The sequence below is a fragment of the Narcine bancroftii genome, chromosome 3 (genome assembly GCF_036971445.1).
Source record: "Narcine bancroftii isolate sNarBan1 chromosome 3, sNarBan1.hap1, whole genome shotgun sequence".
NCBI lineage: Eukaryota > Metazoa > Chordata > Chondrichthyes > Torpediniformes > Narcinidae > Narcine > Narcine bancroftii.
Window position 1 is genome coordinate 239,183,315 of NC_091471.1, and position 17,324 is coordinate 239,200,638.

The following is a 17,324-nucleotide window of genomic DNA, read 5'->3' on the forward strand; positions in this document are numbered from 1 at the left end:
TTACCCTTCCTATCAGTGTTAGTGGTAAATCTTTCCATTGTTCTAAGTCATCTTGTAATTTCTTCATTAATGGCTGATAATTTCATTGTATAGATGGCCTAGATAATTATCTAGTTGAATACCTAGGTATCGGATTGTTTGTGTTTGCCATTTAAATGGTGATTCTTTCTTAAACTTTGTGAAATCCGCATTATTCATTGGTATCACTTCACTTTTATTGGCGTTGATCTTGTACCCCCATATTGCTCCATATTCCTTCAATTTATTATATAATTATTTTACTGACAAAAGGCAAAGGAGGAAAAACCCAACACCCAACCCCAGCCAACCAATTTTCCCCTGCAGCCGCTGCAACCGTGTCTGCCTGTCCCGCATCGGACTTGTCAGCCACAAACGAGCCTGCAGCTGACGTGGACTTTTACCCCCTCCATAAATCTTCGTCCGCGAAGCCAAGCCAAAGAAAGAAGTATACTATGACATCATCTGCAAATAGACTGATTTTATATTCCTTCTCTTTTATTTTTATTCCTCTTATTTTATTTTCTGTTCTTATCAGTTCTGCCAAGGGTTCTATAGCTAAAGCGAACAGTGAGGGAGATAGTGGACATCCCTGCCTAGTTGACCTGCTTAATTTAAATTGGTTTGATATATATCCATTTACTGTCACCTTCGCCAATGGTCCCTTATATAATGCTTTAATCCAATTAATATATTTCTCTGGTAGGTTGAACCTCTGTAGTAATTCCATTCTACTCTGTCAAAGGCTTTCTCTGTGTCTAAGGCAACCGCCACCATTGGCATCTTGTTTCCTTGTACTGCATGGATTAAGTTAATTATCTTACATTGTCCGTTGTTCATCTTTTCTTAATAAATCCAGTTTGATCTAGTTTTACTATTTTTGGTACACAGTTGGCCAATCTGTTTGCTAATAGTTTAGCTATTATCTTATAATCCGAGTTAAGTAGAGATATTGGTCTATACGATGCTGGTGTTAGTGGATCTTTCCCCGTCTTTGGTATTACTGTAATTATTGCTGTTTTGCATGAATCTGGCATGTTTTGTGTTACTTCAATCTGGTTCATTACTTCCAGGAGAGGAGGAATTAATAAGTCTTTAAATGTTTTATGGAATTCTATTGGGAGTCCGTCCTCTCCCGGCGTTTTATTGTTCGGTAGTTTTTGTTAATATAGCCTGTATTTCCTCTATTTAAATTATTTTAACAATTTGTTTTGCTCCTCTTCTTGCAATATCAGTAGTTCAATTTTAGCTAGAAACTCATCTATTTTGTCTTCTTTCCCTTCATTCTCAGTTCGATATAATTGCTCGTAGAATTCCTTGAAGTTTTCATTGATCTCCGTTGGGTTATATGTAATTTGTTTGTCCTTTTTCCTTGATGCCAATACCATTCTTTTAGTTTGTTCTATTTTAAGCTGCCAAGCTAGTATTTTGTGCATTTTTTCTCCTAGCTCATAATACTTCTGTTTTGTCTTCGTTATGTTCTTCTCCACCTTATATGTTTGTAGTGTTTCATATTTATTTTTTTGTTCGCCAATTCTCTTCTTTTTGTTGTATCTTCCCTTGTTGCTAGTTCTTTTTCTGTACTTGCTATTTCCCTTTCCAGCTGCTCTATTTTCCGATTGTAGTCCTTCTTCATCTTAGTTACATAACTTATTATCTGCCCTCTGATGAAAGCTTTCATTGCGTCCCATAGTATAAATTTATCTTTCACTGATTCATATTTATTTCAAAGTACCTTTTAATTTGGCATTCAGTGAATTCTCTAAAATCCTGTCTTTTAAGTAGCATGGAGTTTAATCTCCATCTATATGTTCTTGGTGGGATGTCCTCCAGCTCTATTGCTAATAACAGGGGTGAGTGATCCAATAACAATCCAGCTCTATATTCCATTTTCCTAACTCTCCCTTGGATGTGGGCTGACAACAGGAACAGTTGAGTATGTTTTATGTCTACTCGAATAATATGAGTATTCCTTCTCGTTTGGGTGTTGTCTCCTCCATATATCCAAAAGTTGCATTTCCTGCATCGATTTAACCATAAATTTGACTATTTTGTTTTTTTTGCTAGTCTTTTTTCCAGTTTTATCCATCTTTGAATCCAAATTAAGGTTAAAGTCCCCTCCTATCAGTATATTCCCCTGCGTACAATCTTCAAAAAGATATCTTGCATAAATTTTTGATCTTCTTCATTAGGTGCATATATATTGAGCAATTTCCAAAATTCTGAATATATCTGACACTTTATCATTACCTCCCTGCTGGATCTATTAGTTCCTCCTCTATTTTGATTGGTACATTTTTATTGATTAATATAGCTACACCTCTGGCTTTTGAATTATATGATGCTGCCATTATGTGCCCTACCCAGTCTCGCCTTAATTTATTGTGTTTCACTTCATTTAGATGCATTTCCTGCACAAATTCTATATCAATTTTTTCTTTGTTCAGTAAATTTAACATCCTCTTCCTTTTGATTTGGTTATGTATTCCATTAATATTTATCATCATATAGTTCAACATGGCCATTTCATACTTTCTTTACCTCTCATTTCTGCTTCCTCATCACCACCTTCCCTTCTTATCCATTTCTGTTTTCTTTTTTTGAACGCACTGCAAGACAACACTTCTAAAACATAAAATATTTCCACTATTCACACATCTAAAATTCCCTTAACCCCAAATGTCCCCACCCTCTCTAAGTTGCCCCTTGTCCCTTGCCGGGCAACCATAACTCCCCTCTCCATTTAGATTGCGAACCCGCTCACAAATGTCAACTGATTTCGTAGTGACTGTTATTGGTCATTGTGTATTTAAGGCAGAGATCACTAGACCTTTGGAAACAGGGTTTTAGCCACCTGGTGAGAAAGTGGGCAAAGAACTGTTTTGACATGAGATATAGGAATTATATATTTTTTCTAGGAACTATAGAAAGGAACAGACAGTGGGCTAAATGGTCTCTTCTCCAAATAAGAATTGCTTGGTCATTTGTTAATGGGAATTTTTGATAAAATGTCATTGGTGCATCACCGATCCATAACAGTTCCAATGTAGGATTCAACCATTGTTAAGACATTTGTCTTCTTTGAAGAATTTACGATTCCTCGGTGACAAACTTCATCTCTGCATTTCTGGAGCCATTGGTGAAGGTGCCATCTCTCACCTGTTTCTTAAACATGAAAGGAAAAGCTTTTCTGAAGGATTTCCTGAAGCTCTCGCCCATGAAGGCGTAGACAATCGGGTTGATGGAGGAGTTAGCATAAGACATGCAATTGGCCCAGGTTTTGATCTTGTAGGTCTCAAAGTTGACTTGGAAGCCAGTGTAGAAACCCTGAACGACGAGGAAGATCTGGATGGGGCCCCAACACACAGTGAACAGCAGCACGATCACGACCACCATCCTGGTAATCTTGGTCCTCATGGCAATTGACCTCTCTGATAAATGATGTACTTTCTGCAAGAGAATACACAGAAAACAACTCATAAACAGACTCAGCACACACACACGCACAAACACATGCACACCCACCCCCCACACACACACACCCACCCACACACACACTCTTACACACACACTCTTACACACACACATACACACACATCCCCATACACACACTCACACACCCACATACACACCCATACACACACACACCACACACACACCACACACACACCCACATACACGCCCCCCACACATGCACGCATGCACACATACACATACACCCCCATACACACACACCCACACACACATACCCGCCTACACACACACCCACACATACCCACACACAAACAGCACATTGTAGCCTCCAGAGGGAGCTACTGAGAGCCCTGTGAGCTTTGCCAGGTTCTCATCTCAGTTGCAATGAACCCACGTACATTTTACCAGATTAAAATGGGCTTCAATAAAGAGCATACACCAGATTTGTTCATGGAAATCTTGTAATTGACCTTCCAATTTCTGGATAAAGGAAATGTTTGCCAGTAAAGTCTCAAAGTTTGCAGATGGCACTAGGCAAGGTAGCTGTGTGGTCTTCAAAGAGGCTGCCACCTGCCCCCTCTTCCTAATTTGTCAGCAGAGAATAAACTGCCTTCCTGTCCTTGTCACTGTCAGTATATAATGTGGATGAATGTGAGGTCAGTCACGGGGATGGCAGGGATGCTGACATCGGAGCGGGACGAGAGATTCATGGCCACTCGCTGTCTCGGGAGAGACCCTCATTTGGGTCCCTTCTTTGGACCAATAATGGCATTGGGTTACTTGGTGACTCTTCGCCAACAAAGAGCTTAATGTATGTGTGGACAGTATGGTTAGTGCAATGTTGTTACAGCGCCAGTGACCCGGGTTCAATCCCGATGCTATCTGTAAGGAGTTTGTACGTTCTCCCCCCCCCCCCCCCCCCCGTGTCTGTGTGGGTTTTCTCCGGGGGCTCCTCACACCATTCAAAACATGTAAAAGGGCAGCATGGACTGATGGGCCGAAAGAGCCTGTTACCATGTTGTATGTCTAAAGTTTTAAAAAATGGGGTAGATGACAATAAATTTAATGTCAAATCCTCTTCTTTAGGTACAGAACCCAAAATGGGTCTTACCAAAGCCCAATAGAATCTCAGCCAGACACCCATGCACACACACACCCACACACCCATCAAGTTCCAACATGATACCTGATAATTGCCGTCAATGGGCCTGACCAGCGGCTGACCCATTCTCTGTAGGATGACCACGTAGCACACACAGATGGTGACCAGGGGAAGTAGGTAGACTGCAAGGAAAGTGTAGATGATGAAGGCTCTCTGTTGGGACTTTGTGGGGAATGCCTCGATGCAGTACGTCTGCAGCCCATACCAATAGCCCTGTGCGATCCTGTGGTACATGGCCATGGGAATCGACAGAATAAAGGAACCTGCACAGGGTTAAAAAGAAATCAGGATGAAATGGTAAAACAGCAAATAGAGGAACTGGGGGTTGAGGGAAGGTAGAGATTGGAATGAAGACGGAAAAGAATACCAGCAGTCCGAATCAGAATTTATTGTCATGAACACATCACGAAATTCATTGTTTAACAGCAGCGTCACAAGGGAAAATATTGTCATAAATTACATTTTTAAAAATGAATAAATTAGTGCAGAGAAGAGAAAGTGAGGTCGTGTCTGTAGTTCTTTGTCCATTTACAGATGACGTAGTGGTTAGTGAGCCAGTGTTAGGAACTGGACTGGGGTTTGAATCCCACGCTGCCTGTAAGGACTTCGTACATTCTCCTCATGTCTGCCTGAGTTTTCTCTGGGGGGGTTTCAGTTTCCTCCCATCCATCAAAAACGTACCGGGGTGTAGGTCAATGGGGTGTAATTTGGCAACATGGACTTGTAGGGCTGAATTGGCCTGTAAATTATTTTTAAAAATCTGATGGTGGAGCAGAAGAAGCTGTTTTGGTTTGTCTTCAGGCTCCTGAGCCACCTTCCTGATGGTAGTAGTGAGAAGAGGGCCTGGCCTGGGTGGTGGGGGTCCTTGAGGATAGTGGCTGCTTTCTTAAAACACCGTCTCTTGTAGACGTCCTCGATGGAGTGAAGACTTGAGGCCGTGATGTCGCAGTCATTGGGAAGATATGGGATTAAACCAAAGTTGTTAGTTCTGAAGGCAAGAAGGCTCACTTTTGTCTGCCCAAACGGTTTGGCCATCCAGCACAAGGAGTCATCCACAGGCTGGCATATTGTAGGCGCAGGAGTAGAAGCTGGGCGACGCACGGATGCTCAGGGGAGCCACCATGAAGACTGTGTGGGAAAAGGACCACAGACCAGGACCCAGTACTCACCTGACACCGGTGTGCTGGGACCTGCAGATCTCTTCCACAATGTACTTGGGAATAACTGGTCAAGGAGCACGGCTGAGATTTTGGTCGGCATGAAAGTACATTTGTGTGAAATTGCAATGGATGAATATAGCACAAGGTCGTAAGGGGCAAGTGGACAAAACAACAGACCCTTATTTGGAGAGGCATCAGCAAGAGTTTGAATTATCAGCATTGTGTTTGGTGCTCTCACTGGTTACAATTATTAGTACGAAACTTTTCCCTCAAGACACTGAATATTTTCTTTGCTGTCTGCATTGCACTGAGTTGCATCTCGATTGATATTCCTCTTTGCGGGTACTGCCAAGGTGACCTGGAACCTCACCTACTACAATTTGTTTTCCATCCACTTGCTGTGCATTTGTGCCAACCTGTATTTCCTGATGAGTATAGAGATTGATAAACGATTCCAACCCAAAGCGTTGACTGCCCATCTTGGATGCTGCCTGACTGGCTGAGACCATCCACCTTCCCCTTGTTCAGTCCTGGTGAATCTCCTCTGCACCCTCTCCAAAGCCTCCACATCCATCCTACAGTGTGGTGGCCAGAACAACATACAATCTTGACTTCAGGAGAACATGAACCAGTCCATGTCGAGGGGTCAGCAGCAGAAAGGGTTAAGAATTTCAAGTTCCTGAGTGTCAACATCTCTGTCCTGTGGCCTCCATGTCAATGCAGTCACAAAGAAGGCTTTCCTTTGTGAGGTGTTTTGAGGAGATTCGATAAGGCACCGAAGACTCTTTCAAATTTCTACAGGGGTACTGTGGAGCGCGTCCTGACTGGTTGCATCACTGTCTGGTGCCAATGAACAGGACAGGAAAAGACTACAGGGAGATATGAATTTGGCTAGCGCCATCCTGGGTTCCAGTCTCCCCTCCATTGAGGACATCTACAAGAGGTAGTGTCTCACAAAAGCCACTTCTATCCTCAAAGACCCCCACTGATGGCCATACCCTCTTCACTCTGCTACCGTCAGGCACTCAGCAGAACAAGGACAGCTTCTTCCCTTCCGCCATCAATGAAGTTTCAAATATTTTTGCACTAATATATTTATTTTTAAAAATGTAATTTATAGTGATATTTCCACTGTGCCCCTGCTGCAAACAATGAATTTTGTGACATGTTCATGACAATAAATTCTGATTTTGATACAAATTTCCAAATAGGGCCTATCTAGAGTTTGTTACCCAACTTCCCAACAATTACACTGAACGGCCTGTCTGATGAATACAACATGTCATGTGCTTCCTTCACTACCCTGTCTGCTTGTGTTACCACCTTCAGGATCGATGAACCTGCACACTGAGATCCCTCTGTCTTTTACTGTAGATGTTCCTCAAGAACTTGACCTAAATCCTGCAGTTTTTTCCTGTAAAAGGAGCCTCCTCTCTGCAATGGTCCCACCCAGATGGTCACCTCATCCCCTCGGTTCTCAGCACCTGCTGCACTCCTGCCCACAGCCCTCCACACTGTCCACCTGCCTCCACCTGCCTGTCAAACTCACCAATCCAGATTGCCACGCTGACCACCATGGCTAGCCTGGGCGTGCGGTGGCGCAGAGACCGGAGTGGGGAGACCGTGGCATAGCAGCGATCAACGCTCATGGCCATCAGCGTTATACAGGTGGCCTGGACTGTAACCTGGAGAGAAGGAGGGAGGTTGGGAAGGGAGGTGAGGGGGGGAGGGAGAGGTGAAGGGAGATAGTAAGGAGGAGGGAGGTAAAAGGAATAGGAAAAGGGGAGGGAGGGGGAGAGAAAGAAGGAAGGGAAGAGAGAGAGAGTGAAGCAGAGAGAGAGGGGACATTGAGGGAGGGTGAGAGAGAAAAGATGAGAGAGAGAGAAAAAGAACATCAGACAGATCACACAAGATTTAATTCAATAGTGGGATGAAGGGAGAAGAGGGAGAAGATGGAACAGCTGGTAGTACTATTTCCTCACAGCACCAGTGTTCAACAACTGACCTCTGGTGCTACCTGTGTGGAGTTTGCTCGTTCTTCCAGTACCCAGAATGGTTTCTCCCTGGACTCTCTAGTTTCTCCCCACATCCCAAAACCGTGTGAATTAGCAGGTGAATTGACTGCTGTAAATTGCCCCTCGTGTGTGGAGAGAAGGTGAAATCTGGAGTAGAAGGCTGAATGTATAGACTGATTGGCCTCTCTGTCCTATAGCAATTGTGTAGATCTATAAATCTTACAATCAGAAAGTGAGAACATGAACCAACTGCACAGGAGAAATCCACTGTGTTTGCATTTTCTTAATAAAATATTGGAAATTCTTAGGTACTCTCGCTCCACTATCATGCTCCTCAACAACAAATTCAATCAAGGGCTTATTTAAGGACTCCTACTTTTGCAGTTTATTGATTTTTTTTCCTCTCTGTATTGCACAGTTTGTTTACATTTCTTTATTTGTTTACATGGTTTTTTTTTAAATTATTTATTGCACTATGAACCATATCAACCAATATATTTACAGATGCATCTCTTTAAATATTCACAGTGACATTTTCTATTTTATTCCCATCCCTCCCTTCCCCCTTCCCACCCCCCTCCAAAAACAGTAAATATTGAACATATAAAATACAATAAAACAATATCTTTATACAAAAGGAATACAAACAAAAAAGACGTATCATCTACTTACATTAAATCTGATCGTGTTTATCTTCTTATCATTTTAGGTGGTGGTGGTCCGAGGCCTTCTCTTTCTGTTATGTTCCAGGTTTTTTCAAACATTGTAACTTTGTCTTTTAAATTATATGTGATTTTTTTTCCCCAATGGGATACACTTAAACTTGGTTATATATTCCATTAATGTTTATAGTCATATAGTCCAATGTGGCCATCTTATATCTTTCTTTTCTGCCTCTTCACCACCTCCATCCCTTTTTTCCATTATGGTTTTTTAAGTTTTCCTTTTTAATCTCAATATATGACAACACACTTAAGACCTGAAATACTCCAACAATCCCCACAAGCAATATCCCTTTAACCCCAAATGAACCTCCCCTCCTTGGATTGTCCCTTGTCCCTTGATGGCAACCACAACTCCCCTTTCCATTCGGTTTGCGAATTTACTCGCAAGCGTCAACCGATTTCTCAGTGACCAGTATTCTCCCCCCCCCCACCCGCCCCCCCCCAGAGAACACTATTTTCCTATACTTATAACAAAGCTCTCTCTTTTAAAAAAAATTTTTTTAATTTGTTTACATGCTGAGTCAGTTTTCTTTTGCATTACCAATAAGTGGTAATTCTGCCTGCACCGCAACTAAAAGAATCTCAGGGTTGTAGGTGATGTCATGTATGGACCTTGACAATAAATCTGAAATCTTAAATTGAAATCGTTATCCTATTTACATTGAAGTTGAAATCGTTATCCTATTTACATTGTTAGGAGGCATGAGACAGAACTGGAAGTTTATCTCTACTTGCATGTGATGTACAATCCTACCATCCCTGCCATGTGTGGCCCCTCTGACCTTCCCTAATCTGTTCCTTCCTCTCCCTACTCCAGAACACATGGCATCTCATAGTCCAGCCATTCTAAAGAGAGGAATTTAAATGGGGCCACAGACTGAAATCATAAAATATTTTTCTCGAAATTGGTAGCGAGAAAAATGGCAGCACTGCCGGAGCCACTGTAACAGTGGCACTGCCTGCTGGTGCGGACCCACGGGGACTGAGGAGTGGAGACACAGCGCTCCCATGGGGTCCAACCTTTGACCCATTAAAGGAGCCAAAGGTGATGTTATTTAAAGAAAAGTGACCACGGGGTCTGCATCCAAAGTGGTGGCGCCTCTGATTGGCAGCGGCCACGAGAGGTTACAGACTCAAGGGAAGCGGAGGACTGGCACAGAGCACCAGAAAATGGGGAGACTCCCCCCATCTGAGAAGGATAATCAGAGGAGACTACCCACGGGATGGTGACCGCAGCGACAGACCAGTGAGGAGGCTGAAAAACCCACACATGCAGTGGGCTGCTGGCAACTCGAGGCAAGGAACCCACAGAGGCTGTAGGCTGCTGGGACTACTGTTGGGAGACTCGCATCGGGCTGCGGACCACTGGAGACTGGCTCGAAACTGGCTGGAGGGGTACCAGGTATCGGAACTGAAATGCGAGAATTTGCTGAAGGCACTGAGGGGTTCCTGATCCTGTCAGAGGTTCGGATTTGGAGCTCAGTCGCCAATGGTTTGGACTGGACTGGACTCTGTGTGGCTGCGGAAGAACTGGAGGCAAATCCACAGACACTCCGTGACTTTGGAGGAACTCTCATTTGCTTCTCTTTCTCTGACTGTAAGAGGTGCTTCGGGCAATTTCTGCTAAAAAAGCAAAAGCAATTCCACGTAATAGGACCCTGTTTTATTACATGACAATAAATTGAATCTTGAATCTTGGAGGGAAGTATGGAAGAAACCAACTAAACTTGCCTGCTTTGCAGGGAAGGGGGCCTGTAAACTTTGAGCAGAGCCCTAAGGGGGCCAGAGCCAAAAAAAGGTTGAGACGGGCTCTTCTAGAACTTGTACCTGAATCTATCCATAGGATGGTGCTAAACAGGATTCAATACCTGCTGGAGGTAGTTGACAAATTTGCACATGAAGTCTCCGAAGATCCAACTGGGCATGGGGTACAGAGTGGCTGTGAACGGCACACAGCACACCAGGAAGATGATGTCCGTCGTAGCCAGGTTAACTGAAATATACAGAGAGAAGGTTGCTTTGTTAATTTCCCTATGGGATGGGGCTAAAATAAAGACCTCTTCCTTGGTCAGACACCTTACCCTGTGTGTATCAGTGATGGGGGCAATGAATATAGGGATGGGGGATGAAATGCCACACCTGATCCCTGCTTAGTTCTGGATGGTGCAGAGTTTCTCTGGGGTAGTTGGAGTACATTCATCCAACAAATGATGCTTATTCCATAACTCAGCAGGAGACCCAGGCTACGCCTCACTCTGTGGTGACAGTCTTCATGGGGTAGGTCTGGTTGAGTTCCCCAGTCAATGGTGACCCCAGGATGTTGAAGGTGGGTGATGCAGTGGTGGTAATGTCACAGAGAGCTGAGAGGAGATGGAATTTCTCTAGATCCTTAGAAGTTTGAAAATGCAGCAGACTGGAACAGTCAGCTCATAGCAAAGGAGCAAGCAGTTATCACACATATACTGGACAGTGCAGTACTGGATTTTGTCTAGGGAGGGGATGGCTCTGTGAATGCAGATATCATACAAAGTGGTCTCCCTCTACAGATATAGTACAGGGTGGGCTCTCTCCACAGATATCGTACAGGGTAGGCTCTCTCCAGTTAACGTACAGGGTGGGCTCTCTCCACAGATAACGTACAGGATGGGCTCTCTCCACAGATAACATTCAGGGTAGGCTCTCTCCACGGATTTAGTAAAGAGTGGGCTCTCTCCACAGAATTAGTTTTAATAAATAAAAATATATAATTTTGACAAAAAGCAAAAATTCTTGAACAAATTCAATATCTGCCTGTGAAAATGTGAAATTTTAATATTTGTTCGACCACCATGATTTCAAGTAATATTCTGGTTTACACCAAAGACCTGCCTCTTTCTGAATGTCCCGTTGAATTAGTCACATTCAATGGATGGATGTTGTCAGCCCGTCTATAACTGAATGAGTTGTCACCAGGAGGTGGATGTATAAAACTTCAGGTCAGCACAGCTAGCGAAGCGGTTAGCACAACGCTAACCCAGCAACCGGCATTCGAATTCAGCGCTGTGTGTAAGGAGTTCATACTTTCTCCCATGTCTGCATGGGTTTTCCCCAGGTGCTCTGGTTTCCTCCCACCTTCAAAATGTAGTTCAGTTGGCTGTAATTGGGTGGCATGGTCTTGTGGGCTGAAAGGGCCTGTTACCGTGCTGCATGTCTAAATTTTTTTAAATTTACAGATTTAAATTTAAAAATCTAAATAGCAAATTTGTTAGAAATCCAAAGGTAAAATCAGAAAATGCTGGATATAACACCTTTCAGCAGGGAAATTATTTCTCTGTGTTATCATTTAACTTCCCTGCCATAGGCTCGATTGTTTGTTTTGTTGTCTCTGTTTCCAACCATCTCCTATAGTGTACCAAATCAAAAAGTGGAACCCTTACAAGTTGCCCGTGGTTAAGACGCGTCCAGGTGTATTAGAGGAGTGTGGGCAGTGTGTGGTGTCCATCAGGAGGACCTATTGCCTTTGTCTCTGTTGCAGCTCTATAAAACTCTGGTGAGTATTGGAAAAACACGTAAAATCAGCGGTCTCACATCACCCATAGGAGGTAAAGATATATTACCGATGTTTCATGCCTGTGCCCTTCCTCAGGGTATGAGCATAAAGCAGACAGGTGTCTGAATATTAAGCTGGTGGAGGAGGGAAGAAAGAGCAGGGAGTGGACAACAGGCCGACAGGCAAAAGGCGATAATGGGACATGGATAGGAGGAAAGGTGAGAATTGATCGGGTGAGGAGGTGGTTGTGTGAATATAGAGCTGGAGAAAAGGAGACAGAGGGAGAGAGGAAGAGAGAGCTAAAGGAGAAACAGGGGAGGGGAGATACTGAAGGAGGGCTAACTGAAATCAGGGAACTTGACAGTTGGAGGGTGCCCAGTTGGAAGATGAAGTGCTGTTCCTCCAATTTGCAGGTCTGGCAGAGCATGAGGCCATGGACAGACCTATCAGCATGGAAATGGGCTGAGGAATTGTTCAGTTCTGGTCACCCCATAACAGAAAGGATGTAGGTGCGGAGGAGATTGGCCAGGATGTTGTCTGGATTGGGGAACATGTCTTATGAGGCAAGGTTAACAGAGGCAAGGTGAACACTGTGATAGAACAGATCTATCACCAATGTACATAGTGTATATAGTTACTGTATCTAGACTGTGCTTACAGCGATTGGCTGAGAGCTAAGCCACACCTACTGTCTGGGCCTTAAAGGGTTGTGTCCCTAGCCAGGTCGGATCATTCCGGACTGGTCGGCCACCTGTGAAGAGCTCCTGTCTTTTGCTAATAAAAGCCTTGGTTTGGATCAACAAGTCTTTGATTTTTTCAACAAGCTCTACAAACACAGCTGGGTCTTTTCTCTATCGAGGAAAGAAAAAATGGGAGGAGACCTGATAGAGGTCTACAGGATTATGAGAGGGTGGACAGCCAGTGCCTTTTGTCTGGAGAAATTTGTTTAAGTTGAGGGAAGTTCAGGGGAGATGTCAGGGTCAGTTTTTTTTAAACACAGAGAGCAGTGGGTGCCTGGAATGCATTGCCGGGGTGGTGATTGAGGCTGGAACAATAGGGGACATTTAATAGACTCTTAGACAGGCACATGGATGCAAGAAAAATCGAGGGATATGGGTGTGAGGTAGGGAATGCTTAGATCATTGAATAGGTTTAAAAATATAGATCAGTGGAATGAGGAGCCTATTCAAGGCTGCAATGTTCTATGTTCAACAAATAAAGAATTTATAAAATATTTACTGTATTACTCCATTATTCCCTCAGAAACATGACAACATTGGTTTTTTAACACGAATTACTCAAAGGGAACAGGTTAAATCCCTGTTGTCAAATTACAAGAAAATATCTCATTTTGAGAACCTGATGTGGTTAACTTCCTCCTGTGGGACACATCTCACAGTGATGGAATTAAAATCTTTCCTCCTTAACGGTTACTGGTAATCTAAATGAATTGAAGTTTCTGCCCTCAGTGGGGATTGAGATCTGTTGAGAAATCGTACTGCCATATCATGGTGTTTTTGTAAAAGCACCAGACCTTTGAAATCTTACCATATAGTGATTTAACCCTGACTAGTTGAAACACATCATATGATCCCAGTGTAAAATACTCCAAACATTTTGGATTTCAATATATTCCTCTTGTCACTAATGGTTTAATGGCAGTTTAAAATAATTGAGAAGAGGCAGTGATCGTGAATAAGCGAGTGGCTTTTTCCCTGGGCCAAAATGGCAAATACAAGGAGGTGCTTGGAAGTAAGTACAGGGACAACATGCAGAGAGTGGTGGCTGCATGGAATTCTCTGCTGGCTACGGGATAATGGGATATTTTAGGAGATTATTAGATAGGTACATGGAGCATAGAACTATGGAGGGTTAGGCAGGAGGGGAATTCTAGGCAGTTGTTAGAGTGGGCAGCGATTTTGTTTCCTGAACACTTTGGGTGTATTTTCTGAATTTTGGGCTGCTGATCACGAAATTCACCTTAAAATTTTCTTAACATTTTTTAGATATAATCTATTTTTGTGATTTCCTGTCATATTTTAAGTCTACTTCAAGCAGACAAAACTATGAAGTGCAACATGTCATTGAAAATGCATTTTCTACATTCGCACTTGGACGTCTTCCCTGCTGATCTTGGTGCAGTCAGTGACGAACATGGTGAAAGATTTCACCGGGACATTGCGACCATGGAAAAGCGGGATCAGGGCAAATGGAATCCATCAATGCTGGGCACTGACATGAGAGGCATCAGATGCTGAGTACAAACGAAAATCAGCGGTAAAACATTTTTAGGTCATTTGAACTAATGCAACGTGTCAGCATCGTTATGCGATTAAACATGGTAAATTCAATCAAAGTTAATTCAATGTTTCTCCAACTTCCTACGTGATACAGCAAATCTGAAATTAGAAATCCGAAAATCTGAAATCTACTCAGATTGAATGGTGATTCCACTTCAAAAATTAGGTCCTGCCTTGGTTTAGCAATACAATTCTTAAATCAGGCTATATAAAGTATAATTGGAGCTGCAGTATTTGTTGTTTATGTTAAATAAATCTTCTTCATTCCAAGCACAGCCTGTTGTGCCTGCTCACTGGGGGCTGGATGATGAATCAAACACTAATTACAAGCTGCATTGAACTTTCTGTCCTATTATACTGCTTGAACTACTGTCAGATGATGCAGGTAGACCACTTTGTTATGCTGCCAGCTGCTCAATGCTATGAGGCTTCTGGGCATGAATGGCCTTGGCGTGAATTATGGCAACTATCCAATATTTGTCTTGAGGTAAATATTGATATGTTCATATTCCTCTCCCCTAATTTCCATCCTTTCTCTTCCAAATGGACTGGATTTTCTTGGAGTCAGATTTGCAGACCCTGTGACGTTCAGTTCTTTATCAATGGACAGTCACAAGCTCATGCAAGAGGAATTGAGAGATGCTTCATGATTTAATTGTGGATACCATCACATTTTGACCGGTTCCAGGGGAGGGGGGGGGGAGAGGGAGAGAGAGAGAGAGAGAGAGAGAGAGAGAGAGAGAGAGAGAGAGAGAGAGAGAGAGGGAGAGAAAGAGAGAGAGAGAGAGAGAGAGAGAGAGAGAGAGAGCTACCCTAGGATGGAACTCCTGATTGATTTTCCTACCCTATGACAGTTGAAATGCAATTCTACACCATTTTGCTGCCTCATTTGAGATCTGTTAATCCAGTTCTGTTTAAGAATTAAACCAAAACTCTCTCAGGCTGGAACCCTTGGCCAATTCCATATCTTAGCCCACTGGGGAGCACAGTCCCAGAACACTGAAATGCCAAAGCCTAACCCTCCTCCTCTCACCAGTCAACTGACCCTGAGCAGTCCAATCCTCATGCCCCCCCTCGGTAGGGGAAGAACTATCAGTTGCTGGAGTTCTGTCCTCCTCCCCAAGCTCTCCTCGCCTCCCTGCCAGAGACCAGACCTATCTATACACGAAGGGCTCATGTTGGGATGGGTTGGCTCTGGTCCTTTAGCAATGAAGTTTACTTTCTCCTTCTCAGAAAATCCTCCCAGAATATCCTCTTTATCAGCCAGACCATCAAAGGTTATGGGCAGTGGACTGAGTGGAAAAGTGGGTTAAATGGTGGGACAGACTCGATGGGCTGAATGGCCTATTTCTGCTCCTGTGTTTTATGGTCTAATTACTCTGGACAAGAGTAGCTCTATGAATATTCAAAATAACCAGTTAGACTGCTGGAAGAAGTAGTAAAAAAGGAAAGACTGCAGACACCCTTGATTGAAGTGAAAACACAATGCTGGAGTTTTTAAGTCAATAGGCTTTTTCCACTGAGGGGAAGTGACATACAAACCAGAGGACACGGGTTAAAGGTGAACGGGGAAAAGTTTAAGGGGAAACATGAGGGGGAATTTTAACACACAGAGTGGTGGGAGTGTGGAACAACTGTCAGCTGAAGTGGTGAATGCAGGCTCAATTTTAATATTTAAGAATTTGGAAAGGTACATGGATAGGGAGGGGTATGGACTGGGTGCAGGTCAGTGGAACTAGGCAAAACAAAAATGTTTCGGCACAGAATAAAAGGGCCAAAGGGCCTGTTTCTGTGCTGTAATGTTCTATGGAGAAACTCAGCAAAGATAACCAACGTTTCGGGCTTGAGCCCTTCATCAGTTTTCCCTGCACTACGACAAAGGTAAACTGGTTTAACCTTAAATGTTCCCCAGAAACGTTCCCTGTTCTTCTCACCGCGACACTGGGGTTAATGCACAGTTGCCAGACTACCATCGGATGCCTGGCTTTTAACCCCCCTGTTTTTGTTCACGGGGTAGCCCGTTATCTCACCGATGTAGCAGTTGGTCGCCGTCCTGAGCTGCCGCCGGGTGGAGATCACATAGACCACCAGCGAGTTCCCCACCAGTCCCACCAGCGTCAACAGGGAGAAGAAGAGGGGGACGAGCCAGGCGTCGGTGAGGAAGGGGGGACCTTCGTCCCCGGTCAGGTTGAAGGGCCACGCGTCCGGCCCCATCGGAGCTGCGGTGGCGCTCTCCGTGCCGTTGGCACCGGGCTCCATCGGGACACTCGCTGTGTCTCGGCGGCGGTCACTCAAGAGCAGGATCTCACTGAAGGGTTGGGATCCATCCACTCCCCGGGCCGTGGCTGGGGAGCAGGTAAACCAGTGACTTCCTTGGATGTGCGAAGGGGAAGGTTATCTTCAGACTTTCTGACCGCGGAGAGGACTGCAAAGCATCAGGATTCCGGGGCAGAGAGACAGGAGATGCCTGGAACCTCAGCGCAGCCGGGGAGTCGGCAGGATTGCACATCCCCAGACGGTGGTGGAGGGGGCGTGCAGATACTGAACGAGCAGCCAATATTCTCTCTCCTCCATCTCGAACACGAGTTTAAATCCCACCCCAGCCTCTGGAGCAGTCTCAGCCCAATAGTTCATGAGAAATCTCCTTCCTGCTCCCACCCCTTCCTCTCATCTTTCAGTCCTCTGCCCTCTCCTGCCATCACTTAGGTCTGGAGGAGCTGATTGTTGACTTCAGGAAGGGAAAACCAGAGGGATCATTGGGGGATCAGAGGTGGTGAGGGTGATAAAATCTAAGTTCTTGGGAGTCACTATATTGGAGGATCTTTCCTGGACCCATCATACTAATGGCATCGTGAAGAAAGCACCGTGCCTCAGGAGTTTGAGGGGGTTTGAGATGACTCTAGAAACCCTGGCAAATTTGTGTGTGATGGAAAGTGTGCTG

The 17,324-nt window shown here is 44.1% G+C and overlaps 1 protein-coding gene and 1 pseudogene across 1 annotated transcript; one reads left to right on the forward strand and one right to left on the reverse strand.

Moving 5' to 3' along the window:
• Nucleotides 1-2,754: 2,754 nt before the first annotated feature.
• LOC138758383 (G-protein coupled receptor 54-like) lies at nucleotides 2,755-16,949 on the reverse strand. The gene is made up of 5 exons (XM_069927211.1): nucleotides 16,414-16,949; nucleotides 10,423-10,547; nucleotides 7,364-7,499; nucleotides 4,679-4,917; nucleotides 2,755-3,468 (listed from the first exon to the last, which is right to left on the reverse strand). The coding sequence occupies exons 1-5, from the start codon at nucleotides 16,640-16,642 to the stop codon at nucleotides 3,109-3,111; spliced, it is 1,089 nt and encodes a 362-aa protein (XP_069783312.1). The 5' UTR covers nucleotides 16,643-16,949; the 3' UTR covers nucleotides 2,755-3,108.
• Nucleotides 5,940-6,317, forward strand: LOC138759625 (transmembrane protein 243-like; annotated as a pseudogene).
• Nucleotides 16,950-17,324: the final 375 nt, after the last annotated feature.